Source organism: Chiroxiphia lanceolata, chromosome 27 (assembly GCF_009829145.1).
Source record: "Chiroxiphia lanceolata isolate bChiLan1 chromosome 27, bChiLan1.pri, whole genome shotgun sequence".
Classification (NCBI taxonomy): domain Eukaryota; kingdom Metazoa; phylum Chordata; class Aves; order Passeriformes; family Pipridae; genus Chiroxiphia; species Chiroxiphia lanceolata.
Window position 1 is genome coordinate 3364537 of NC_045663.1, and position 27736 is coordinate 3392272.

The following is a 27736-nucleotide window of genomic DNA, read 5'->3' on the forward strand; positions in this document are numbered from 1 at the left end:
CCAGCTGTGGTCAAACATACAGAAAACCTTGAACTTGGACGTTTCCAAAGAGATAAATTACAGCCCTGAGGCCCAACTAAAATCTGAACAAATGGCCTCAACTAAACAACAGCAAACAGGAAAGTGATACACATTTAATATTAAATAATAAGTAGGAAAAAAAAAAACCAACAAAAAACCAACAAACCAAACCCAAACATTAAAAAGAAACAACCTGAAAGATTCAGCTTAAAGCTCCCCACTTGCTGAACACTGACCTGTGTCCAGCAGAGATGAGGGGCAGATTAAATTGGGTGTTTTACTGTCAGAGAACAAAAACATGGGAAAGGAGGGAGAAGCCTGAGGCTGTGGATGGAACAGGTTCCATCCCCTCCTGGAAGCAATAAGAACCACACCACTATTGCATTTACAGGGGTTCCCAATTCCAGCACCAAAACCAAAGCCAGGCTTTAGAAACACCGGTGACAAACGAGCACCTGGCTTTGCTTTCCAACCTTCTGGGACTGTCTTTGGGAGGGCAGGGTGGACCTTTCTATCTCGGTTCTAACAAAACAATTTTGGTTTGGTTTTGTTTTTTTTTTCTTTGTCTTTTCTAAAATACCAGTAACTGGAACAAAATTCAGCAGCTAAATTTTCAATCTCTGTCTGGTCTGTGTCCCTCCACGACCACATTCCATCATAAACAGCAAATGTTGCGACAGGATTGTCAGAACTCTTTCCACAAACAGTTACAAATGCTTTAGGGAAACTTTCCCTTTAAGGATTTGCTTCTCAGGATATGGTGAAATTGCTATAGAAACGCTCTCAGCAATTGCTTTTTTGAGTCTTTACATCGTTGGCTCCCAAAAATCAGTTTACAAAACAGCCTCCATGCAACAAAAACAATACACAGGTTCTGCTACAGAGAATTTGAGAGTAAAGGCACATCGTGCTAAAATAATTTAAATGCAAGTAAACCCTTGGAAATTTAGTATGAAAAACTTCTCTTTTATTGAAAGAATGCCTTTTTATTACAGAAATATTAATACAAAAACAATGAGGACAGCATGAAGGTACTGAGAGACAGAAGCCAGGGAACAGTAGGTTTGCAGGTAAAACAAAAACCCAACAGATTTGCTGCAAGCAGAGCAGAAAGTGGTTTGCTGAGACAAGGAACTTAACTTACAGAGCTGAAGTCTGCAAACCCCAAGGAAGAGTCTTTAGAAGTTTTACTTGAAGAGGAGGGAGCAAATGGATCTTTTCCACTAAATGGGTCCCCAAACCCCTTTTTACTTTGAAACGGGTCACTGCTGTCAGCCCCAAATGGCTGGAATGGATCATGGGGCTTGGGAAAATCTGCAGGCCCAAGGTGGCTGACAGGAGTGCTTTTACCTGGAAAGTTTAGGAAAAAAAACAAAAACAAAAACAAAAGGAGAAAAAGAGAAGTTACTTACCATGGACAATGCAAAGCCCTGAAATAGGAAACTGTGCTGACACCCTTTAAGCATCATCCATCCTCCCTGGGGTGAAAATTTAACCAAATATAATGGTATTCATTCCTCACTGCAAATCACCTCAAACAGTTGTTTTATTTAAATGGGGGTTATTGTCTTATACATACCAAAATATTAATACCAGCAAGATTCTAAAGGATAAAACCCAATATGAAGGTATCTGGTCAAAAGAATTTGACAAGTATGACTTTGATTTTCCAGGATTAGAGGCATTTCAAGTTTAAGTTTGGGATTATATAAAAGGCAAAATACGTAAAAATATGTATCACTAAAGACAGATCATGATAAATAGGATTAAATGGTAACTTAGCTGTGACTTTACAGAATGCCTGCATTCTGCTTTATTTTTTCCTGGGACTGGTTTATCCTTCTACCACCACTTTTTTACAAGGAAAAAGAGACTGATTAAGAAAACACCTCATTCTGGGGTGCTTGCTCTGCAACCCACCTCTTGTAGGTGACTGTTTGTTCTTCTATTCCACCCCAATAACAAATGAAATCACAGCAATTATTGTGTAATATAATAATGTTTGTATATTTTCTTTGTTGCAATTAAAACTTCAGTGGTTAGTTTTTAATTCCCCTTGCCAAAAGTACTATTCTGTGAGGTCAAATAACCAAACAGATAAATGTATTTTTTTTTTCCTCTTAGAAAAAAAAAAAAAAAAAAGATTCTCCTGACAAGTACACACCCAATTTCCAGGGAAAATACTACTTGGATTACATATACTTGGATTACATATACTCTTGATTACAATGTGTACTTGATAAAGGAAAAATCTACAAACATTCTTAAAACAAACGTTTACAACTTTCTGTGTAAAACCTGAATCACAGACATTATCTGCAGTAAAGTTATCATCTGTTTTGAAATGTCCAATTCTTTGAACTACAATTTAACAGGAATCTCATAATGTATTCCCAGCAGAGTAATCATACTAGGAAAGCACAAACCCCAGATTTGAGAGGGAGTACTTGGCATGTCTCAGCCACAGCCTGGGAGCTTTTAAGGTACTTTGGCTGTTGCTCATGAACTTCATAATATTTGCTCAGATCTGTGGAAATCCTCATTTATCAAAGAGGAAGAGAGCAGAAAACTTGGACTAAACTGATCACCTATCCAGCAGCTGCCATTAAATCCCAGCTCAGCCTCTCCTACCCCAGGGCCAGCCTAAAGTCCATCTTCCCTTGCACTCAGCTGGGCTCTATTCCCAAAAGTCAACAGGCACAGGAAGCTCAAGGAATCAGGTGTACAGGGAGCTGAAGGAATCAGGTTTAGAGGAGCTGAAGGAACCAGGTGTACAGGGAAGTGAAGGGATCTGGTGTACAGGGAGCTGAAGGGATCAGGTTTACAAGGAACTGAGGAGTCAGGCATACAGGGAGCTCAAGGGATCAGGTGTACAGGGAAGTGAAGGAATCAAGTTTAGAGGAGCTGAAGGAACCAGGTGTACAGGAAAGTGAAGGAACCAGGTGTACAAGGAGGTGAAGGGATCTGGTGTACAGGGAAGTGAAGGGATCAGGTGTACAGGGAAGTGAAGGGATCAGGTGTACAGGGAAGTGAAGGGATCTGGTGTACAGGGAGCTGAAGGGATCAGGTGTACAGGGAAGTGAAGGAATCAAGTTTAGAGGAGCTGAAGGAACCAGGTGTACAAGGAGGTGAAGGGATCTGGTGTACAGGGAACTGAAGGGATCAGGTGTACAGGGAAGTGAAGGAATCAAGTTTAGAGGAGCTGAAGGAACCAGGTGTACAGGGAAGTGAAGGGATCAGGTGTACAGGGAGCTGAAGGGATCAGGTTTACTAGGAACTGAGGAGTCAGGCATACAGGGAGCTCAAGGAATCAGGTGTACAGGAAGCTGAAGGGATCAGGTGTACAGGGAAGTGAAGGGATCAGGTTTACAAAGAACTGAGGAATCAGATGTACAGGGAGCTGAACAGATCAGGTGTACAGGGAAGTGAAGGGATCAGGTGTACAGGGAACTGAGGGACCTGAGGAATCAGGTGTTCAGGGAGCTGAAGGGATCAGGCTTACAAGGAACTGAGGGATCAGGTTTACAGGGAACTGAAGGGATCAGGTTTCCAGGGAGCTGAAGGAATTGTGCAGATTCTCAGCAGTGCAGTGTCAATGCCAGAGTCAGATGCAATACAGGCACTGAGCTGCAGGGGAAGTGGGAAGCAAGGAAGTCCCCAGCTGAACAAGCACACAGAGACATGGAAAACAAGACGTGCAGTAGGAGACAGAAGTGGATTTGTTTTGTCTTGAGAGTGTTCAGTGGGAACCTGATCATAGTCCTGGAGGCAAGTCTTCCATCAGGAGAAAGCCAAATGGATTCAAACTGGACCAAGAGAGATTCACATTAGACAATCAACAACATTTTGAAAACTTAAGGATACTCCAGACTGCCCAGGGAACTTATTGCATTTCATCACCATGTCCATGAGGTTTGAGAAATGGTTTCTAGAAACCCCACTGGTTTAGCTGCCTTGAAGCTGGAGGATAAAGGAGACCTCTCAAAGCTCCCTCCAGTACAATTGGCCATGGTTCAGCACATGCTCCATCCTGGATCACAGATGTGACAGGGATATATGGACCCCCATGGTAGCAACCACATGGGGGACTCCTAAAGAGAGGCAGGTCAGGCCAGTGATTTGTCCTTTATGGAAGTAAGTGACCCAATACACAGGAAATTCCAGCAATATTTGCTCTCCTCACAAGCACAGACCCCCCTTCACCCCAACCAGCCTTTCCTACCAACAGAGGTCATGGGATGGGTTGGGTTGGAAGAGACTTTAAAGCTCATCCAGTTCCAATTCCCTGCCATGGGTTCCACTAGACCAGGTTGCTCCAAGCCCTGTCCAACCTGGCCTTGGAGAACTGCAAGAAAATTAAATTATCTGCATTTCTAATTGAAGGTCAAGGCAAAACAAAAGCCCTCTACGTTTTCCCTCCTTCCTCTATTGCCACTTACCAGCAAGAAAATTCCCCCTCATATCCTTCACCCTGTATTGCCCCAAAGCAATTTAGAGTGACAGAGGCAAACCCAACCCCTCTTAAGCTGCCCTTTTCTTAGGTTAAACCTTCTGCTACCGAAACCACTTTGTGGAATTGGTGACTGTTAACACAAACTCCGGGTTTGCAACGTATTTGTTCAGCAAACTTGGCTTTTCTGGGTGGCCTGTTTAAGGTTCTTGCACAAAGGTCCTGGTGGTTTTGAACCTGCACAGAGCATCAGAGTTTCTTGTGCTTCACCTTCAAAAAAGATCACAAAGAATCACTTTGCTGTAGAGGAAATGTCACCATGTCACAAGAGTTAGTGCTAATAATAAGGACAATTTTCATTTTACACTCTGAGTGCTATTTTTTTTCAGGTGTTAGGACAGAATTGGGTGATAATGTTGTTATTTTGAAGAAAAAGTGAAAGAGGGAAACCCTTATACAGCGGGGTTTCTTTTTTGCAGAGCAATTTTAAGGGCAGCACCAAAGCTGAACACACCAACCCCAGCACTCAGAAGAGCCCCTCAAAGAGCCCTGGAATCCCAGAATCTATCCTGAGTTTGAAGAGACTGAAACAGCTAATGATTTTACACATCCTGAGATCACCAGAAGACTTTTGCAAACTGAAAAGAAGCAGCAAAGCCCAACCCTCCCTGAATGCTGCCAAGGGACCTTGAGATCAGATAAGTGGGTGCCATTGTCCAGCTATCCTGGGTGCAGATACCTTACTCTCCTTTACCCTTATCCTGTTTTTCCCTTTCTCCCCCTTATGCATTTTCCTTTAAGTGTGATCTTTATGCTTTTAATATTGCTGTATTGCTGTAGAGTGATAACACCCAAACCAGCAACACACCTGTTTAACTTCAGAAACAAAACTGCTCCAAAATAAACCCTACATATATATATGTTTACAAACACCAATTATTCAGTGTTGTCTCACTCTAATCCACCCCAAGGGATTTATTAATGAGAACCTGGGTTACCCTCCCCTTTCTGACAGAGTCCAACTGCCAAATCCAAAGCCCTCTTTCACCCCCCTTTGTACGTTATTACAGTTTCTTTTATGCTGCCACGCTCTGCAAAAATGGGTTTGAGGCCTGGCAGGAGTTTGTTTGGTTCAGTTAGAAGTTCAAATTCACTCATTTATTAACCACAAATTAGTAATAACAGCACCAGAATTATCTATCTGACATCTTTGCTGGCTTACACCACGTGTAAGTCTCCCAGAGTAGTGAGTGTACACTCAAGCACTCAAAGATTTTTGCATTTCCATGTTGAGCGTGTCAAGACTGTGGGTACAGTATTTTTATAATGTGAAGCAAAAATACCCAAACCACGTAAAAAAGTCATTAGCTGAACTGAAGGGACACTGGTAAAATTCTAACACTGCAAAATACACTCCCAGTAGTAACTGAGACTGCATTAATCTTCCATTTGCTGGAAAATGTTGTATTTTTACACGACCCTGCTCACCATTTTGAGGCACGGCAGCACGAAAGTGCAGGCAAGCAGTTGTAACCCTTATTTGATTTTTCTGCTAATAGTTTCAGGGGAAAAAAATTCAGAAAAAAGCACAACAGGTCCTATTCTGAAACCACAGCAGTTTCAGCAGTTACCCAAGTGGTGCACCCAAACCACACCGAGGACTCACTTCAGCAAAAAGAGATGATGAACAAAATGGTTTACCACAGCAAGTGCTGTTACTGAGAGTGAACTCCACCCATACAAAGGGTTTATCTCATTTCTTACCCCACAGCAAACTCGAATTTAGAGGGTTAAGATCTATGTTTCAAGGCAAATAAAACCTCACTGGTCGGACGCAAATACAAATTTTGTCTTAGTGAATTACAAGATGTCGATAACGAAACGAAACATTTACAGTTTGCTCAATATTCTGTGTTTCAATGCAGGGCTTAACCTTCTGCTTAGAGGAGGATCTTGCTGAGTGATGAGAAGCAGAATTTTCCCTGCTCATGGGCTAACAGGGCAGAGCTGAGATGACACAACTTTAAACTTTCCAGGAAACTTTCTTAATTGAAAAACGTGCTTTGAGAAGCCAGAGTTGTGCTGCAGAGGATAAGGAATAATAGTGTGAGTCAAGTCCACACCTGTGGTTATACCTGAACATACAATCCCAGGGTTTCTACATCTGTCCCTCACATGGCAGGGCAATTGTTACTCTGCATTTGGAGGCTGCAGAGTGGAAGGTCCCTCCCAGCACATCTTCCTCTTGGCACTTCATCAAATTTACATATCATTCCTAACTCACTCAGCATGTTTTCACCATCCTATTAAACTACTCAGCTCCTTCACTGATGCAGAGTAAAACCTTCATAAAGTGAACTTTAGGAACTTACAGAAGAATGGATTGCTAGTTTTCAAACTGTGCCTGAAGGTTAGTTACAGTAAACCCAATTTTCTACAGAACACTCAGCAGTATTTGGCTTCAACAGGGGCTATTTCTGTGCTGTATTTCCAACTCAACTGTTTGGTGATAACATTCTCTGCACAAAATGGGTTTTCAGTAACAGAAGGAAGGATTTTTCTTGTGCAAAACCCCCTCGAAACTGTTTTTTTTGCTCGATATTTGCAAAGTCTGCACCTTGAGCTCGCCCGTAACCCCCAAACCCCTGCGCTGGAGAGAAATATTCTGAAATTCTACAAACTCCCCGAAAGGTGAGAAATCGTTATCACGTTCAGCCCAAGAATCTGTTCTGAAACAGCTTCTGAACAGGCTCCTTCAGCCATCACTACTGAAATATCTTTGCTGTGAGAGATCAGCACAAACAAGAGAATCAAAGCGTGAATGGAATTTTTAGTCTGTGGCCGGGCAGGTGCTCCACCCATGAGTCATTTATCCTACACAACAAGGGATGCCTGGGCTCTAATGCAACTGTCAAGGCATAAAAAATAAAAAGCTTTTCCTGTCAGTCACAACTTTGAGGCTGATTTTCTCACTCTCGGCTGCAGATGAGGGGAAAAAAAAAAAACAACAAAGGTAAACAGGTCCTGTGGTACTTGTGAATAACTCTGGGTGCTCAGAAAGTTCTAAGGAAGCAGGTGTGTGGTACCACACAGAAATAAACATCCCAACACCCCTGTCATCTCACCAAGAATAAAGAACAGAGCTCTGTATACTCTGCTCTACAGCAAATGATTGATCCTCACAACTCAAATAAATCTACGTTATTTAAAATTAAATCCAAATCAAGGGGATTATTTCACATTATTTTTTCTTGAATAAATCTATGTTATTTAGAATTAAATCCATATCAAACCAAGGGAATTATTTTACCTTATTTTTTTCTGATTAATACAATCCTTTCTTTTCTTCCTACACCTCCTGATTACATCCATTACATCTAACATGGCTTCTTCCTTTTAAAATTTATCTCACTAAACACACAGAGCAAATTTCTATGCAAATCCTGGTGCAGGTCAAAAAAAAATGACCAGGAAAACGTGATGTGTTTAAACACTAAGTATTGCTAAGGCATCATTTGCTTTCAAGAACTGAACCCAGTAAATGCACGTAATAAATGCATAAAAGGCTTTGGCTTGCAGGGTTTTTTAATCAAGACACTGAATAAATTGTGAAGCCTTAATTTTGATCCAAGACTCTGAAGACAAACAGATTATTAAAACCCATTTCTAGGCCCAACTCAAGGAGTAGTAAAGGTCTGAGCTTTTTTTCCCCTCACTAAAACCTGTCAATACAAGGTCAACGTGCACCGACAGTGCAGAGGAAAAATAAGTCTAAAATTGTAAAAACAGTCAAACCATAAAATGCCTTAAATTTAGAGAAGTGACACATACAAAAAAGGACTATATTTATCGTTGACATGAAGGAGGAGGAAGCATCAAATACAAAGGAAGAGCAGCAGAACAGGCTGCACAAACATCGCCTGCCGTGAGCTGCCTGCACTGCCCTGGGCTCTGCCAGCAGCTGGGGATGCACAAGAGGCTCCTAAAATGGTTCAAGGGGTGCAAAACACATCCCAAAAGAGGGAATCTAACCAAAAAACTTCTAGCTGGACAATCCTGGAACATGTGTGCAGATGTGGGGTCATGTGGGTGTCCACTTATTAAAGCTCTGAGGTCAAACTGACCACAGAATATTCTCTTTCAGGATCCTTTTGTGAGCACTTGAGTGGGCAAATCCATCCAAAATTTCCCCTGCAATCTCCCTGCACCACATCAACAGAATAAAAAGCTGCTCTGGGACTTGGCTGGTTAATTTTTCTTGCATTTCCAGCTTCTTTGGGGCTGACAACAACCTCCTGCAACCACACTCGTGAAGAAAAGGCAAAGGATCCTCACCCCAGACTAGGGAATAAGTGTTTCTGCAGGTGATGGATTACAGCACCCAGCACAGCTCAAAGTTTTCAGATTAGTTCAATAAACACAATATTAAGATCCTGAAGACCTGTAAAGATCTCAAAGCCCTACCCTCTTCTCATTTTTTGAAGCCACCAGCAGGTTCAGGTATCGTTTCTCTTTATCTGCCAGCTGGCAAGATGAAGAAAACAGGACTTGATCAGTCAGATTTTGCTTAAATCAGCCTCTTCTGCCTTTGTAGGTGGGGCAGCAAAACACATCTTGAAGTTTTGCAATTCGTGGTTTGGTGAAACACCGAAGCCTACCACCTTGGCTGGTTAAATTTATTATCAATAACATCATTACTATTATTTTGTAATCGTTTCTAGTCACTCATATCAAATATTCTGTGCAAATCTTTGTGCTCCACACAAGCCAGGCCCATCAGAGGGATCAGAATGAAGCTTCCTAAGCCAAGGCAGGCTGCTGTCCCCTGGTCTGTCTTCTTTTTCCAATATTTTGATATTTCAAAACCACAACCAGTAATGAAAACACTGTGAGAACAGAACTGAAGCCCTTAACCCAAGAGGTTTTAACAGAGGTGTTAACCACTAACCTCTGAAATGCCAATCTATAAATGGCCATCACACACCAGAGCTACAAAAAATTAATGGATCACAAAGCAAACCCAAAGTTCTTTGACAAACTCCCTGTGAGTATCTGGAATTATTATTTCCCAGTACCATTTATTTTAATACCTGTATTTCAAATAGCAGCTAAATAACTCCACTGATTTCTTTCCTATATGGGTTGAATTCAACATGTTATTCCTTTAAATTTGTCCACAGAGGTTGGGGACTCCCCATTCCTGGAAGTGTTCAAAGCCAGCTTGGACAACCTGGAGCAAACTGGGCTAGTGGAAAGTGTCCCTGCCCATGGCAGGGATTGGAAAAAGATGAACTTTAAGGTCCCTTCCAACCCAAACCATTCTATGATTCTGTACATCCCAAGTTACACTGTATTTTTCTGCTATTTATGTACTGGCATCCTAAAGAAAAACTGAATTTTTGAAGCACATTAGCACTGAAGAAGTTCACTATTAATACAATACTCACCACCTCTATCAGTCACTAATATATAATAATATAATTTAATATAAATTATAACATTTACACAGGATAAGAATGCTAGAGTAATAAAATATTTGGGTTTATTAAATAATCATTGCAAGAAAGTGACACACTGAAATTGGAAAGTTCATTTTCTTCCTGTGTTTTTAGGACTTTGAAAGAATAAAAGTTAAAAAGGTAAAAAACCACTCTAAGCAAGCAATAAAAATGTAGAAGAGGTTGAAGGTTCCACACTGGTTAGTGGTGAAGTTCCTTGCATTGATATCACAGAATCCTAGAATGGTTTGGGTTGGAAGGGACCTTAAAGATCATTTCATTCCACCCCCTGCCATGGGCAGGGACACCTCCCACTATCCCAGGTTGTTCCAAGCCCTGTCCAACCTGGCCTTGGACACTTCCAGGGATGGGGCAGCCACAGCTGCTCTGGGCAACTTGTGCCAGGACCTCCCCACCCTGGGGGAGGAATTTCTTCCCAAAACCTACTCTAGAGTCTCTCCATTTTTCCTGCAGGGTCCCTTCAGGCCCTGGAAGGCTACAATTAGGTCACCCTGAAGTTTCTCTTCTCCAGGCTGAGCAATCCCAATTCTCTCAGCCTCTCCTACAGCAGAGCTGTTCCCTCTCTCTGATCATCCTGGTGGCCTCCTCTAGACTTGCTCCAACAGGTCCATGTTTTTTCCTGTGCTGGGGGCCTCAAAGCTGGATACCTTTTTTTTAATTAAAAAAAAAAAAGTATCATCTTCACTAGTCATTGATCTTGGAGACTCACCACAAAGTCTCTTCTTCTTCTTCTTCCCCAGGGTCCCAACCACTATGTCTTGGGTGATTCCAAATGTTCAAGTATCCTCCACTGCTCCCCAGTAAACTCTGCCCATCTACTATGCTCAGTTTTTTTCTAAATGCTTCTCTTAACTTGGATTCTGGAATTGCACCAGGGATAGGTTTTCCTTGTCTGTAATTCCTCACGGCTGAGCGTGTTCCTGCAGCATGGGAGAGTGTCCTGGGAAAGCAGACAGTGCCAATTTGGAGTCTTTGGGGTGGGATGTTCCTCTGCATAGGGAAGTAATTTCAACCCTATTCTAAAGTTCTCCAGGCATCCCCAAATTTGGGTACTTTTATCCATCGCTCCTGGAATGAAGATTAAGGCAGACTCACATCGTGCCCAGAACCTGTTGATGGTAAAATGTGTTGTCACTGAGCTTCTCTGTCAACCACATGCACCTGGACCATCATTAGTTGAGCAGGGCCAGTAACATTTGTTTGGAGGATGCCAAACATGGATGGAGTGATTTGCTGGGATTGCCTGGTGACACCAACTGGATCCTGCCATTTTGGTAACACCTGCAGGAATATTGAGTGGTGGATATGGAGTGAATGCACCAGCAGCCTTACAGGCACTGAACCACCTCTCTGTCCCTTGGGTGTGTGAGTTAATCTCTGGAGGAAACTAAAGAGGGCTACAGGAATATTCATATCTGGTAAAGCCCAAGACGATGCAAAGCATCACCAGGAACTGACTGGATCCTACAACTTTTGGTGTGCCACAACCAGTTGGGAGCTGGGTCACACGGTCTTGACCTTGCAGCATTAATCCACAGGGAATTCTTTTGCCTGAAAGAACGCAGGAAAGGCAGGTGAGGTGGCACCAGCACTGCCCTCCTCACACCCTCACTGCAGCAACAAGGCAGGGGCATGACCTTCTGCATTAGGAGGGGTCAAGTGTTGCTCTTCCTCCCTGGATAGAGAGTGACTTCCTTCAGGAACTGGAGGAGCTGGTGAGGAGTCCATAGCACGGAGAGTGGTGTGTCAGATGCTTGTCAGTAGTGGTTTGTCTCACTGGTTAACAGTGCTGCTATAACCGCAATGTGGAATGCATGGGGCTGCTCTGAAAGGAAGTGGTAAGGGTGGGGCAAGAGCACTGGGTCCCACGATCAAAGCACTAGAGCATTGAATTTTACTTATAACCCAATCACTGACACCCACACAGCAACTTCCTGTACTTTAAAAAAAAAAAAAAAAAAAAGAAAAAGAAAAAAAAAAAATCTGTTTCTCTCTTTCTGTAATCAACAACTTTTACCTAGAAACTAGTTAGTGGTGAACTCCGACTGATTTCAATCTGCAGCTCACAGCAGAAAATATCATTTTTCATCTGTGAGAACCTACAAATGCCATTTTAACTGACAGGTTTCAGTCTACCAGTTCTTTCAGACTTTTTTTTTGTTCTCGATTTCATAGAAGTCTTATAAACCCTGAGAATCAGCGTAAGAAATATAAAGCGCCCAGGAGTTCAGTAGTGCTGAAAAAAAAAAAAAAAGTACTTATAAATCTACAAAACTCAGCTACCTTTTAGGGGAGTTGGAGAAAATAATGTGCAGTGGAATTCAGATCACAGGACACCTTTGTTTAAGAATGTTGAAACACACTACTATTGTTTGTTTTCCATTTATCACAAAAAGCACACATGTTTCTATCTGGAATTTCTCTGGTGTTTTTTGAGCATTATTCAAGATATAACATCAATAAATATAGAAATCCTTCCACTCCTCTCCAAAGAAACCTGCAAGTTCTCCAGTACCACCTGGTGAACATGTAATTACTCCAGCCAAGTCCCAGGGGAGCCCTAGGAAACCTCATATCCATCAGGAACTTCATGGATACGGACACGTCCCTGAAGAGCAAGAACATGCACACACTGCCTTGGGGATTTTCTTAAGAACAGTCCAGTCCAAAGAGCTAAAGACATCCTTCTTAGCTGATCTTCCTCAACCTCAAAAGAGAATCTTAAACCAGATAAGGGACAGAGAGTGTGATTTTTCAAATCTTTCCATGTCACAATAAGCTGGAGCTGTGATGTACACAGGTATCCAGGCTTGCTGCTTCTGTGGCACACTTTGTAACCTTCTCCTTGCCATTCTCTGTTTGGATTATTAACCTTCCTCCAATTCTCTTTAAAGATTCTGCTCTTAACCTCTATAGAGTTATATTGAAAAAACCCACAACAGAGCATTTAACTCAAAAAGCAAACGTGACATTTCTCTTGGACCAAGCAAGGATCAGATTAGCATCTAAAAGATCTTGAAAGACTTTGGTTCAAATTGGAGTGAGAAAGAAGGAAAATGATTTATGATGAACAGAACAAGCATAAGCCTGAGATCCTACACAAGATACAAGGAAATAATCTCATGATTGTCATCCCCTCTCTTAATCTTAGTATTCAAGAATGGAAAGATATGGATCTGAAGGGTGTCTAATCCATGCCACACAGTAAGGGTTTGCCTATCCCTGCCTGATAGTACCAACCACAGACAGTGTGAACTGAACTATCTGCTGAGACACGCAGGTCACAGCTTCTCCTCAAAGATCCAGCTGTGAAAAAACCCGAACACCAACCAAAAACAAACCAACCAACCAAAACAACCAACCCATTTTCACTTTACAAGCAGCCAGTGACCAGGTCAGGGTGTGCAAGGCCAGGCACGATGACCCACTGCCATCCTGCTGCTGCCAACGCTGGCAGCAGCACAGAAGATCCTTTAAGTGCTGTATGAAGATCATCTCCAGAGCCTGGAGAGGAGAGCAGCTGCCCTGAACTACAAACTCCTTTTAGAGGCTTTTTGGCTCTGACCATCTCTAAATGGTAACAGAGGCTGTGTCCAAAAGGCTCCGTTTCAGGGCCAGTGCTCTACAACTCCTTCAGAAAGGGCTTGGATGTGGGGCTGGAAGGCAGACTGAGTGAGTTTGGTGACGACACTAAGTTGGGAGGAGCTGTTGAATCCCTCGAAGGCAGAGATGTTGTTCAGAGAGATCTTGACAAACCTGAGGGCTGGGTAATCCCCAGCCATGGGAAGTTTAACATGCGCAAGTGTCGGATTCTGCCCCTGGGAAGGGGCAGCCCTGGATGCACTGACAGATTGGGGAATGAGAGGCTGGAGAGCAGTGCTGTGGAAAAGGATCTGGGGGTCCTGGTGGATGACAAGTTGGATCTGAGTCACCAGAGTGTCCTGGCAGCCCAAAGGGCCACCGTGTCCTGGGGGGCATCAGGCCCAGCATCGCCGGCCAGGCCAGGGAGGGGATTGTCCCACCCTGCTCGGATCTGGGGCGGCCTCACCTCGAGTCTTGGGGTTGGAGAGTGTCCAAAGGAGGAATACAGGGATGGGAAAAGGTCTGGGGAGCAGCTGAGGGCACTTGGCTGGTTCAGCTGGAGCAGAGGAGACTGAGGGGAGACTCCTCGGGGGCTGCAGCTCCTGCCCAGGGGAGGTGGAGGGGCAGGGACTGAGCTCTGCTCTGGGACCAGGGACAGGAGCCAGGGAAGGGCTGGAGCTGTGCCAGGGGGTTGGGATGGATCTCAGGGAAAGGTTCTTCTTCCCCCACAGGGTGCTGGGGCACTGCCCAGGCTCCCCAGGGCAGTGGGCACGGCCCCAAGGCTGCCAGAGCTCCAGGAGCGTTTGGACAATGCTCTGAGGGACAGGATGGGATTGTTGGGGTGTCTGTGCAGGGCCAGGGGTTGGGCTGGATAGTCCTCGTGGGTCACTTCCACCCCAGGACATTCCATGATTCTAAGTGTTTCCCTGATCCTGTGTTCAGCTCCAGGGGTTTGCTCTGTCTTTGTTTTTGTGAAGGAATGAGGCCTGATGCCCAACTCCTTCTCATCTGGACAGAACACAGATCCATGGGCAAGACAGGAACTGTGACACACTTTGGTCCAGGACACCCTGGAACCCTTCAATGGACTATCAGACAACGTTTGCATGTCACAGAACCCCTCAAAAGCTTTGCATTCAGAAAAGCACCGTATTGGGAACAATCTCTGGAGGATCCTGTTAGTCTCCCCTATCCACAACTACCTGGGAAATCACCACAGCCACCTGGGAAATCAGAGTTTTCAATGCTCTGCAAAAGTATTTATGTTTTCTACTTGACTGCAGAGGTTTGAGGGCAAGCAAAGCTTTCTATTAGAGCTCCTTGGACCTGCCTACCCCAGCGCAGGCAAACCACAAAAGTGCTTTTCAATATCAAAAATCCCCCCCAACAGAAAGAACAGTTTTACTAAAAAGAGCACAAACCGGGAACAGAAAGGTAAATTACAGGTTTGTCTGGTAACAACTAGCATTTATTCACCCTTCAGCAAGATCTTTATCACCTACTTGTTTTTTTTAATTAAACAGACCAATGAGAAAGGTAAGAAACAGCGGAAGTTTCTTGCCTGTTGTTTGTTTGCTGAGCAGTGTTCCCATTTCTGACACACACTTCAGGCCTGTATCTCTTGCTACAATCACACTATATTACTATATAATTTCTCATGCTTTAAGTAACCACTGAAGATTGTCTTAGTTGTGGAAGGAAGGGAGGAGTAGAAGTGCATAAGCACATGAGGTTCATTTGCTTTAAAAAAACCCCCTGCTTTGTTTCCTCCTCAGTCTATTTTATCATAACAACATTTGCTTTTGGCAGAGCGGCTGAACCTCACAAATATTGTGAGGGGAAGGGACACACTGAAACAGTTTTTAACAGACTGAGTGCACACGTCTAAATTAAAAACAAATCAATAAAGCTACACGTTCACCAAATTCCTCGATTTGTACAAAAGAGGGAATGAAGAGACACAAAAAACCCTCACGTAGGTGTCAGTCCTCACCTTTGCTGTTACTATTACACTGCATCTGCCAAGAATAATCATGTTTCAAACAAGGAATAAAAAGAAACCACATATTAGAGTTAATGTAGGTATATTTAGTATTTGTTTGACTCATTCAACTTCATCTAGTCCCTTTAAACACTAAAATATTTTATGTGGACTTTTTTTTTTTAAAAGATGGCCACTTAACATACTTTCCTTGAAAACCAAATAAAGAAAAATAACATAATTCCCAATAAGATTCCCTTCAGCTTTTCTATTTCTGCTTTTACTCATGTCTGTCCTAGTGGTTGATATTTGTCAGTATAACATATTATTATGTGGGGTTTTTTAATTACTGAAGACTCTCTAGTAGCTCAATAGTGGTAAATACTCACAGAAAGCAAGTATGGAACAAACTGCCTCAGGAGCTTTTCCACAATCCTAGAGCACTTCCTGACAGATTTGCATCAATACTCACCTACACAGAACCTCATCATTTGATTTCAGGGTTCTAGTGTGCACCATCATCTCTTAAGCAATAAAATCAGAGGAGTAGGAACAAACAATGCTCTGTCTACTGTGTGAAATAATACCTTTCAAACCTTGGATCAATCTGTGGGTTAAGCAAGGACATTTTCAGCACACTTTGGTAATAGAAAGAACTTTTCACCTGATGCAAGGAGCTTGTTTTAGAATAACTGCTTTGCAAACCCAGCCAGATCTGCAATGCCTGCTATAAACAGGATGCAGGCTGCACACTCTGCTCCAAAATGCACCAGCAGAAAGGCAGATAATCCACACACTCAGAGAGACACCCATGGGTCTGCTCTCTTTGTGCTTCCTAACACTGTCAGTGGATATCAAGGATATGAGATGTGGACTCGTGTTCAGTGCAAAATTCTGTGCCTATTCATAAGCAGAATCCAGTTTTTGTTGTTTTGTTGGGTTTTTTTTTTTTTTTGAGCCAACTGAATGTTCCCTCCCAGTATCAACTGAGCTCTACAACTGTTGTTAAAAGGAGACTCGAAACTAAGAGTTCTAAGTGGCTTCAGTTCTTTAAACAGTTTCACTGGTAGCTCAATATTTTGAAAACAACTCCAGGGAGGGCAAAAAAAAAAAAAAACAACAGTAGAAGTAGAAGCTCCATTAAGAGAGATCTTATTTTCAATTCAGGAGATTTATACACCTCCCAGAATTTCCATACATAATGGACTTGATGCAGGAACAAGCCATGTATTCAGAAAGTGGTTTATGTTTGTTTTTAATATGTGAATGCAAGAATGATCACACCTGGACAGACAGATCAGGACAGGCCTGTCTGGCCTTGTCCTCTGTGTCAGTAACTAGTGGCAGATGCCCCAAGAAGAACATCCAAACAAGGGAAAGGTGCAGCCATAAGTCAGAGTGCCCTGCAGACCCTCAGCTACACAGGAGCCAGAGAGAGTATTTTGGCTTTTGGGACACCCTGTTGCCCCTGTTTCTTTCAAGAATTATCTAGGGGTTTTCTAAAGCCCATTTAAATTTTTTTGCATTCACCATATTCTCTGGCAGACACAGAAATAAACCTTGAATTTAGATTACTGTATAAAAGTAAACCTCTTTATTTTGAAGGTGCCATTTACTAATCTCATGTGTTGCCTACTTAGAACAGACAGAAATTTTTTTTTCCACCATTTTATCTTGCCACAAGTGATTTTACAGATCTGTCACACCACTCCCTCATCATCTGTTTTCCAGTCTGAAGAGTTCCAGTCTGGTTTAATGACAATTTTGCCAATTTGCTGATAATCTCACACCTTTCCCTGTTGTTGAAATATAAGAGAACGAGATAGAAGACTCTCAACTTGTTCTTACATCCATTAATGTACTGAAAATTAGGGGAACTGGCTGTTAAAAGAAGAAAACCTCCTTACCACTGGGTGGCTTGGGTCGTGGAGGGACATTTTTCTTGGGTGGTAACGCTGGTGTGTCTGATTTGCTTTTGAAAGGGTCATCTGAAAATCCCACCCCTCCAAAAGAGGAGGCAAAGGGGTCAGGAGCTGCTGACTACAGGAGAAAAAAAGAAAAGAGAAAGGATGTAAGCACACTGGCAAACCTGGGGTTTCATGAAGCTGCAAGTTAACTCAAGTAAAGGCATTAATTTCAAAAAACTAAGATGTCCAGAATTGTCAGTGGTGTAAAAGCAGTGACAGAGGTGCTAAGATTTCATTAACATTCAAAATAATTTATGCTCTCATCACATAATTACTTTTAGAACTTTTAGTCCCAGCAAAAAGTTGATGAAAAAAAAAATAAAAGGAAGTAAAACTCTACTTTTTTTTTACTATTTGGCAGTGAACAGTCACACCACAGTCTAACCTCCACTCTGATAAACAGAATCATGGAAGAACCTGGAAAAACACCACAGAATGGGGAGCTTTATTCCAAGTTTTTCTGAAGTTACACACAGCTGTGGCAAAAGCCCAGGGAAAATCCCAAAAGCATGTTTTTAATGCTTCCTATATTCAGTTGGCTTTTCTGAAGGACTCTCCTATTGGATAAGAAGGGCACAAAAATGATGCCATGCAGGGAAATTTATCACTGTGAAATGAAGAAAGAGGGGTTTGGGGAGCAAAGGTAAAAACTGTAGTCAAACCTTGGCTAAAATTTCTACCTCCGGCCAGACACATCAACATTGGTAAAGGCTGTTGCCACCTAGTGGAGAGTTAAAACCCTCCCCAAAATAGTATGAAAAGCTAAAAAAACCCCCATGAAATGTAATTAGTCCAGGTGATACGATAATCTATTTTATTTTTAACATTTACATAACTCTACAATTTTCAAGCATTATTGTGCAACTAACAGAAGGAGCTGGGCACTGCTGGAAACTGTGAATTCCAAACTCCACCTCAGGAATTTCCAATTATTTCCAATAATTTCCACTTTCCAATAATTTCCAATTATCCATTTTTTTTTGGTTTCAGGTGAGTCCTGAACCTTTCTCTTCATCTGCTATTTAAAATGAACAGAAACTGCACACTGAAAACGTGGGAAAGGCTGCCTGACTGTTAAGAGTGGAGTGAGTTCACACTAAGGTTAGTTTTACATATATTTAGTGTGTTTGGTTAATGGTTTGGACTTGATGATCTTAGAGGTCTTTTCCAACCTTAGTGATTCTATGGTAAGTTTAGGAACAAGTCAGGATATTATAATTCTATGAAGTAACCAAGAAGCAGATTCCAGGAAGTATATGGAATAGATGAATACTCTTCTTACCAGTTAACACTGCAAGTTAATTTCTTTTTTAATTTTTTTTTTAAATTTTAATTCTTAATTTCTTTTGCTCATCTGGTGTTTGAAAATGTTTGTGAAAAGTTGATTTTTCCCTACTGAATCTGCCAGTCTTGGTTTAAGACTTTGCCATATCTGACCTGGATGTAAAATGTTTTGTTGAGTAACTGGTGAGGCTGATTGGGAAAAAAAGGAACAGAACTGGGTTGTCAGCTGAAAAGTTACAACCATATCACACACTTCAAATAAATATCTGTACATACATTTTTAAAAGGACAGTTGCTTTCCTGGTAACCTTTACCTTTGACATCTGACTGAAGTCTGCAAATCCCTCCCCACTACTGAAAGCACCACTTCCAAATGGATCCAGTGTTCCAAATGGATCTGAAACAGGGAGAAAGAAGTCATTTTGAACAATACTTAAGAATGACAAAGAATTGGTGCTGCCAATGAAGTACAAAACTGGGCAGGTGACTAAAAGGCACCTGTATTTTGACCTGCCATGAGATGTTACAAGAGAATTCCATAAGACAACAGGTTTTGTACCAGTTGTTTGGAGGGGAAAAAAAGAAAAGAAGAAAAAACTGAAATATATGGTGTCACAAAGTCTTATAATCCATAGCAGGACCATGATGTTTTTTGCCAACAGTTCACAAGACTCTCTATTTTCAACTCTTACATTTGATTCTTCTTTCATAAAAAGATACCTTCTTATTCATCTTCATGAAAAAATGTTTTCTTCTTACCTGGACCTTTTGAAGAGATACTGGAAGACGTAAAAGGATCAGTGCTTTCAAAAGGGTCAGGCTAAATAAGAACAGATATACATAATTATTGTTCTGCTGTACTGTGCACTTGCCTTTTTATGCATATGAAAAATCACAATTATTTCCAATTTCAGATCACCCTGCTTGGTGGAAGTAGAGTAGCATAAAATCAACTGATTATCTGAAATTTGGCTATTGATAGCCTTGAACAAAACACCAAGAACCTACAAGTGAAAAGGGTATCCCACTGAAATACAACCTTAGTTACCAGGGCAAAATATGAAAACACACCCAGAAGTGTTCAGTCTTTAAGCAACAGCAATATTCCAGTCAGGCATTTATATTATTACTAATCCAGAGTCTGTATCCTGCTTATTTTTAAAGAGATTGTGTTCATAGTTGCTCTTCAGTTTGACAAGCTGTACTTTTATCCAAGTACAATCTTATCCTGCAAGACAAACTACCCTCCCCCTGACTGAAACTGGAACACTGTCCTAACTCTTGGGTGGCAACAGTCAGAGAATTGCATAAGAGGGAGGGAAAGAATAATAAAAATAAACCAAAAAATCTGTCACCTCCCAACAAGCACACACATGTGCATCTGGAGAGGTTCAGAACTGTGACTATATATATATTTATCTATATATCTATATATATTATCTCACTGTAACTGTGATTTAACAAGTGTGTTCTGTGCAGTCCTTCCACTGTCCTGGCTCCAGGGTCTGCTGGGGGCTCAGGAATCCTTTAACCAGAGCAGTTCCTCAATTCCATTCACTGTGTGACTGCACAAACCAATGGAATGGAGGGAATGCTGGGAATCAGTGGGTGATGGTGGCTTGAAATTCCCAACAGAGAGGAAAAATATCCACCTAACTGCACCTCATCATCATGGAACCAGAGAGAACACTGCTGAGTGCCTCAACAATACATACTTAAATTTTAAGAGTAAAATTAATGATATTTCACCAGTTAGGAGAAAAGTATTTTGTGTTATTTCACTCATTTTAGCTTCCAGACAAGAAGCCTGCCAATAGTAGAGAAATCTATTAAGTGTAGATTTAAAAATGACTGACCTTTGAGGGTAAAGCAGGGGGCTTTGTGAATGGATCTGAGGTAAATGGGTCACTCTTCACTGGCTTCTTGAAGAAATCCTCAGGGGCAGAACTCCGAAATGGGTCACTCTCCTTAAAGGGATCACCTCCAAAGGGATCTAAAAGGAGCATGGAAAGGTAAATAAAATATCTAGAATGTAGCACCTAATGTGTCTATAAAGAACATTCTGTATTTCACCTCATGCTCACTGATCTTTTAGAAACATGCAGTGATTTGGTAAATCTGATTCAAACCTCCAGAGACCTCTCCAAAGAGGATATTTGCTAAGTTGGAATGACACACTTCACATTAAAATGCTGATGATCCTGAAGGCACAAACCTGTCAGGTTTTTATGTTCCCACATGCAACCCAAAAACCTGAAGCCAGGGAAAACCTGGGAAATCTTTGTGTTTGGCTACAAATTGTTTCAACCACACGTGTCCTGTCCTCCAAAGGGTTCTTACCTGCTGGAGCAGGTGGCTGTTCTGCAAAAGGATCATGCTGGAATGGGTCACCTATGCAGAACAGAAAAATAATTTTATTAAAATAGTTTTATAAAATAGTTTTATATATATTGTATTATTCATATAGAATATATTATATATATTTATATAATATTTCATATATTATTTTATATATTATATATAATTATATTCATATATTGCATATAATTATATTTATATATTGCATATAATTATATTTATACATTGCATATAATTATATTTATATATTGCATATAATTATATTTATATATTGCATATAATGATATTTTTATATATTATATATTTACATATAATATATATTTATATTATATTATAAAAAATAGTTTTATCCACTATTTAGCACGATGATAAAGTTTGTGAAAACATCATTTACTCAACAATTGGCCTTTAAAATCTAAGGTCACTTACTGCCTTTGAAGGGGTCTGCTCCCTTAAATGGATCAGACTTGAAAGGATCTTCTGACTGGAATGGGTCTGTATGCAATTCTTGTGTATTATTGGTAAACATCAAGGCTTTGTTCTTAAATGGATCATCCTAAAAATTAAGAGGAAAAACATCATAGCAACTCTACCAGGATGAAAACACTTAGCTGGCACAGAATTTCTTCTAAATGGGTATCTCAGTTCCTGTTTAACAAACTTAAAAATTACTTTCTGAAGAAGTTTCTTAGAATCCATGACTTCCAAGTAGAAGTCATTACACACTGGAAGGAAACACGTAGCCCAGGGCTACAAAGAACATCAAAAGATAACAGTGCATGTAACATTTAAAGGTTAAACTGTTGCCCATATTAAAATATTCAGTTCTCAAACACTTAAATAATGAAAACAAATCAACCCCCAACCATCACACTGGCAAAAAAATTCCTTCCCTACGTTATTTGACAGCTCAGCTTCAGGTAAGACACTTATTTAAAAGATAAATTTTATGGACTATTTGTGGAGTACAAATACAAGGGATTACTACTGAGTGGTCATGCTCTAGATTCCTACTTTTTAACTCATTCTTGAGCTTCTTGTTAACTCATTCTTGAGCTTCTTGTTAACTCATTCTTGAGCTTCTTGTTAACTCATTCTTGAGCTTCTTTTTAACTCATTCTTGAGCTTCTTTTTAACTCATTCTTGAGCTTCTTTTTAACTCATTCTTGAGCTTCTTTTTAACTCATTCTTGAGCTTCTTTTTAACTCATTCTTGAGCTTCTTTTTAGCTCATTCTTGAGCTTCTTGTTAACTCATTCTTACAGCTCCAAGCAATGATTTCCCATGGCAAAGCCCTTCATGCAGGAAGAGTCACCCCAACATTCTGATGACAAAAAAAGTTTCTCAGCAGAGCCCAAATGTAACTTTGTCAAGCTGTAAAAGATCTCCTGCAGGAACAAGCAGCAAACTCAAGTTCTGAAACCTCTTCAGGACATTAATTTGGGTTGGTTTGGGTCTGCTTTGGGGGTCTCTGATGAAACCAGCCCTTGCCATGTTTGCCCTGTACAGCACTTCCAGGGAAAACCAGAGCCATTCCATCCCAAAATAAGGAATAACCAGCAACAACTACCCACTTACACTGGCCCCAACACCAGAGACAGCACTTCTTTCATCCCTTTACAAGGTGCAAATGAAAACATCTTAATTAATACTTCTCAGAACAGCAGGGAGGGAGCTGGGGAGAGGAGGAAGAGGAAGAAAGAATTGAGAAACAGGAAAGGGGCACAATGGGTTTAAAAAAATTACTATGAACATCCACTGGTGTTTTCTTCCAGTAAGTGATTCGTAGGTTTTGCAAGTAAGAGAAACATCTGGAAGCTTCCAGTGAAAATTAAATATAATATTATGCAAGCCATGCAAACAGAGAAACTAAGCAGTGAAGTGTTTTAAGGCCACGTTTTTCAATGTATTGTTGGTCTTAATCTTCTTTTGAGCAGTTTGTTTTTACAGACCAAGTTGAAAGCAGGGCATTAAAAGAGCAATGCCTGCTGAATATTTACTATACATGACATATATTTAACCTCATACTAAACCCACAGCAAATACTGTGCTTACAAGGGTTCTGGAAAACAAGTTTCCCTAATGAGGAAGCACCAAGTGTGTGTGCAAGCAGAATCAAGCAACTATGCAACTTTTATATTTAAGAGAAAAAACAGGCTTTAAAAAGAATGAACATTCTTGTGATTTAGAGGATTATTTAATATTTAAATCAACACTAGATACCCAATAGAAATGGACTGGAAGAATCTTTAAGAACCTGAAGGATGTTATGGTTTGGAAAAAATACTGATTAAAAGAAAACATAATAAATGAGGTAAATGGTGCTGGAATTATTGAAGCAGAAGAGAACCATCCATGTATTTTGGGAAGGGAACAATATGTGATAAACACAGCTCACTGCAAAGGAGGAATCTGTAGAGTTTCTTTAGGAAATAAGAAGGAAATAGATGGTTAAAGGGAAGTTTACAACAAGAGAAGGTAACTGGACAACGTGCAAGAACAAACAAAACACCTGAACTGGAAATAAAGTCCCACCTCCCTCCTGAGACTGAACATGTGACAGGTGACAAAATAAAAGGACCTTTTCTTTTTGGTTCCATAATCACAGTTTGCTTACATATTCACACAGTTACACAGGCACAAAATCCCAGCACAAGATCTAACAAAAGGCTCAAAAATCAGTTTTCCCACCAGCATCAAAGCCTTGCCCTGCCTTGCTGGGCTCTGCTAATGCACCAAACCCCAACTATTTCACATTAGGTGCAAGTCACAAGTTTAGTTATTGCCAAATACACTAAGCAACAGTAATTTTTTTTACCATAGTTCCATAATTGCTTCTTTCTGTCTGCCCAAGGCCTTCACTCATATCTGCTAAATTGGTCAGGCTGCCCCCATGGATCCCATTGAGAGCTTCATTGTACTCCTCTATGCTCTTGTTGACTTCCTGGTGGCTCTCTTGCAGCTGGGAAAGTTTACTTCTTGCCTGAGAAGGAAAATCCTCATTAAACACTGTTGCCATTTAGTTGCATTTCCCCTCCCCCCCCCCAGAATTGAATTTTTTCCTGACTCAGACTGGGAATAAACCAGCCAAAAAAAAAAAAAAAGACTTATTTCATGAGCCACCACTTGTTTTCTCTTCTAAAAATAATCTTTCCAGGTGATGTTCAACTCAGCCTTTCAAGAAGCAAAAAATTGTATAAACTACAGTGAATACCTGGTTTATTTCTTCCTGTGTTGATTTTAAAGATTTGATTATTGTTTCAAGCTGCACTTTTCCAGCCTGGATACTCTGCTCTAGCTGAGTCTCTTCCTGCTGCAGGCGATTCAGCTCTGCTTTTGCTCTGTTAAGGTCATCTTCCTGTAATTTTAAATCTGATTCCTGAGATTGAATCTGCATTTTTAGTGAGGAAATCTGAAAAAAGTGAAATTTGAAATGAATGTTAACTTATTAAATTAGGAATTTATAATATAAATAACAGGAAGTTGTACAGCAACCTATCAATTGCTAGGGAAAATAGAACTTAACATGAAGAAATTCGTGCTGCTTCTGATGTTGCACAAAATCCATGATAAAAGCACAATCAATAAACCCAAGAAATACTATTTTAAATCACAGAAATATCACACTAATTTCACAGGTGTTTCTTAGACCAGGTTTTCAGAACTTGGCTCCTTTTCCATTCAAACATTTATCAAGGAGCACGAAGCTGATTTTTAACTCTGGTAATTTAAATTACAGAGTTGCTTAAACACTTCTTTCTTCAACACTTTTCTCACACAATGTTACAGAGTTTCTACCTTAAGGTAACCTGCTATTTCCATTGGCAATTGTATCTCCCTGAAAACCCACTTTTAACTCAACACTGGTGACCTTCAGAGGTTCAAGACCTGCACCACTGCCATGGACTGTCTCTGATGCCTTATTAGGTCGAATAAATGTTTTCTATATTCTCAGAACAACAACAATTTCTGTAGAAAGGGACCCCTGGAGATCATCTGCCTCAACCCCACCTTTATGACCACAATGAGAGGTATTCAGGGGAGCAAAACCCTTTCTTGGAGCTCTGTATTCGTGTGGAAACTGCTATTTACGGTCAAAACGAACAGAGAAAGCAAGTTTTTTCATTAAATAAACAGAATTTCCTTCAACAGAAGACAAAACCACTGTTGGGCATGTCCAGAATTAACACACACTCACCACCTGGGTTTCTTCCTGGCATTTCTGCCTGACATCATTGAGCATATCCTTCAGCTTGGCTTTCTGCTGGTCCATCTCATCCAGCCTGTCCTGGGCATCTTGTTTCTGAGCCTCCAGCTCTTGCAAGGTACTTGTCTCCCTGTCTAAGTCATTCTGCAGTTCCTGAGGAAAATCCCACAGTTTGGAGCTTACATTTAAGCTGCTGCCTCAAGGAATGATCAGCCACAGACAAGCAGGTTTTGCAAAACCCAAAAGATTTTCTAGGCCCCTGCAGCTGTTTTATTTCTGCAGGAACTTGTATGAGACAGCAGGAAATCAATCAGTGCACGTGGCATTGAGTTATACCCTGATTATAAAAACCAATACTCTTGAATAATGTTTTCCTAAATTACAGTCTTAGTTAAGCACTAAAAAAAAAACCCTTTCAAATTGTTCACATATCATCTTTCTATTAATCAGCATCAGATGAAAACATTTCTGATGGAGAACAGGAAAATAAAATTCCTTCTGTAAGTCAGAGGAAAATCCCATGAAAGAAAGGAAGACTTGCCCAGCAGCAACATAAACACATTGAAAATGCTTAATTCCCATATATTATTTGGATTAAAATGAAAGCTGCTAAGGATAAACAGAAGATTTTACCTGAACTTCATTGGTTTTCTGTCTGATTGATTCTTCCTTTTCCCTAATGTCCTGCTCTAGTGAATACTTTTCTCTGTCAGATAAAACAAGCACATGTATTTATTATTAGTTAAATAATACAACACACACAAAAATCAATTAAATATTATTCTGGAAACACCACGTAGCTAAAAAAGCCAGCACATGTTCTCATCTATTTTTTTAAAGGAGTAAAGGCTTATATGTATCAATTATTCTTTGAAAAATACTATCTGTGGCCATAAGTAATGTCCTGAAGTCACCTGGTAGAATCCAGGGTGGTTTGCATAACTGTAAGATATCAGTGGGAGATTTGTCACCAATTTCAGTGACAAATAAAATTCTAAAATGGCTAAAAGAAAACAAAAGTAACTGACACATCAGTCCTACAGACTTGTTTGGTTATTGTTCAAGATTTTGTTAACAATCCACAACTTTACCTCTGCAGCTGAGCGATTTCTTGGCTAATATCATCCAGCTCCTTCACTCCTGTGAATTCTCCTGATCCAACAGAACTTGCACTGTCCTGTTAAGAATGAAACAGTCAATTAAAATGTTGAGTGGTAACAGAAGCTCTTCCTTTCCAAAGGCTGAGGACAGAGGTGGGATGCAAACCCCTCATTATATGATTTTGCAAAGGGCTACGAGACACATCAAATTATTGTGCAACAAGCAGGAACATGCCAAGCAATTCTACCTGAGGGACAGGAGAATTGTCTCTGTGGCTGTTTAACAGACAGGAGAGTTGGGACACACAGCAGTGAGAGGACATGCACAAGGGGAACAAATAAACTGCAGGCTCTGGGAGAATTCAAATTAAAATTCAAAACCTAAACCCCAGCTCTGCTACAGTCAATGGTAAAGTTTCCAGGGAACTTAATGACAGTAGATTGTAATTTCAGTCTTCTTGAGCCACAAATTCATGGCAAGTTCTGCAATTATTCAGGTCATTTCTGCAGCCATTCAGGGGTAGATCAGGGAAGATGCAGAGGGCACCCCTTGTCTTTTAGATAAGACTATCAGAAGTTATTAAGAAAGGATCTCAGCACTAGGTACAAAAATGGTTATTACTATAAAAAGGACTGCTCTAAGAAAACCCACTGCAACTGAGCAAAAACTGCAGCACTGAACTCCCTGTTACCATGAAAAAAACAGGAGACCTACAATTTTTAAATAGCATTTTAAAAAGAAGAAAGTACAGTTTGCTTGCTTCGCTCACCTCAAGGTTGCTGTGATAACCACAGAAAGCTTGGCTTTATTAAACATAGAAAACTAAACAAGAACCTAATCAATAAATCAAAATCAGCAGACTAAAAGGTGACACTTCTGTAGAAACAACAGGTGAGTATACAGTTTAAATAATTAAATTAAATTAAATTTAATTAAGTCCTCATTTTGGGGGATCATTTCTTTTGTAACGTGCCATTATGTCATCATAAATAAAAAATAACCCAGACTAATTCTTCAAGGTAGCAAATCAAAAGCTTCTTATATCACTTTGATTTTGTCAGATAGAGATTTGCTGAGAGACCTGCACTGAATGCTGGACAGGGTCACAGGAAGGTGTCACCCAACATGACTATGAAAGAAGTTAAAATGAGCTGCTGCTTTGCTTAGGATAAGAACCACTTAACTAAGCTCACTGAGCTCAGTTTATTTCATGTTATGCTCAGCTAAATAAAGCTCAGTTTATTTCATGTTATGCTCAGCTAAACAA

General features: G+C 40.6%; 1 protein-coding gene across 5 annotated transcripts in view; it reads right to left on the reverse strand.

Moving 5' to 3' along the window:
- Positions 1-27736, reverse strand: part of EPS15L1 (epidermal growth factor receptor pathway substrate 15 like 1) — a 49931-nt gene that overhangs the window by 8703 nt on the left and 13492 nt on the right. For 3 of the 5 annotated variants that reach the window (XM_032711861.1, XM_032711862.1, XM_032711865.1), the window contains 12 exons: positions 26460-26545; positions 26002-26074; positions 25360-25521; positions 24376-24573; positions 23980-24144; positions 21592-21718; positions 21145-21195; positions 20661-20797; positions 19564-19624; positions 19119-19201; positions 17461-17593; positions 1166-1371 (listed from right to left, as the gene is read on the reverse strand). In XM_032711861.1, coding sequence (XP_032567752.1) covers positions 1166-1371; positions 17461-17593; positions 19119-19201; positions 19564-19624; positions 20661-20797; positions 21145-21195; positions 21592-21718; positions 23980-24144; positions 24376-24573; positions 25360-25521; positions 26002-26074; positions 26460-26545 — 1482 coding nt within the window. Of the gene's footprint in view, positions 1-1165; positions 1372-1433; positions 1500-17460; positions 17594-19118; positions 19202-19563; positions 19625-20660; positions 20798-21144; positions 21196-21591; positions 21719-23979; positions 24145-24375; positions 24574-25359; positions 25522-26001; positions 26075-26459; positions 26546-27736 lie in introns of those variants that run through there. The other 2 variants (XM_032711863.1, XM_032711864.1) reach the window with 2 other exon arrangements.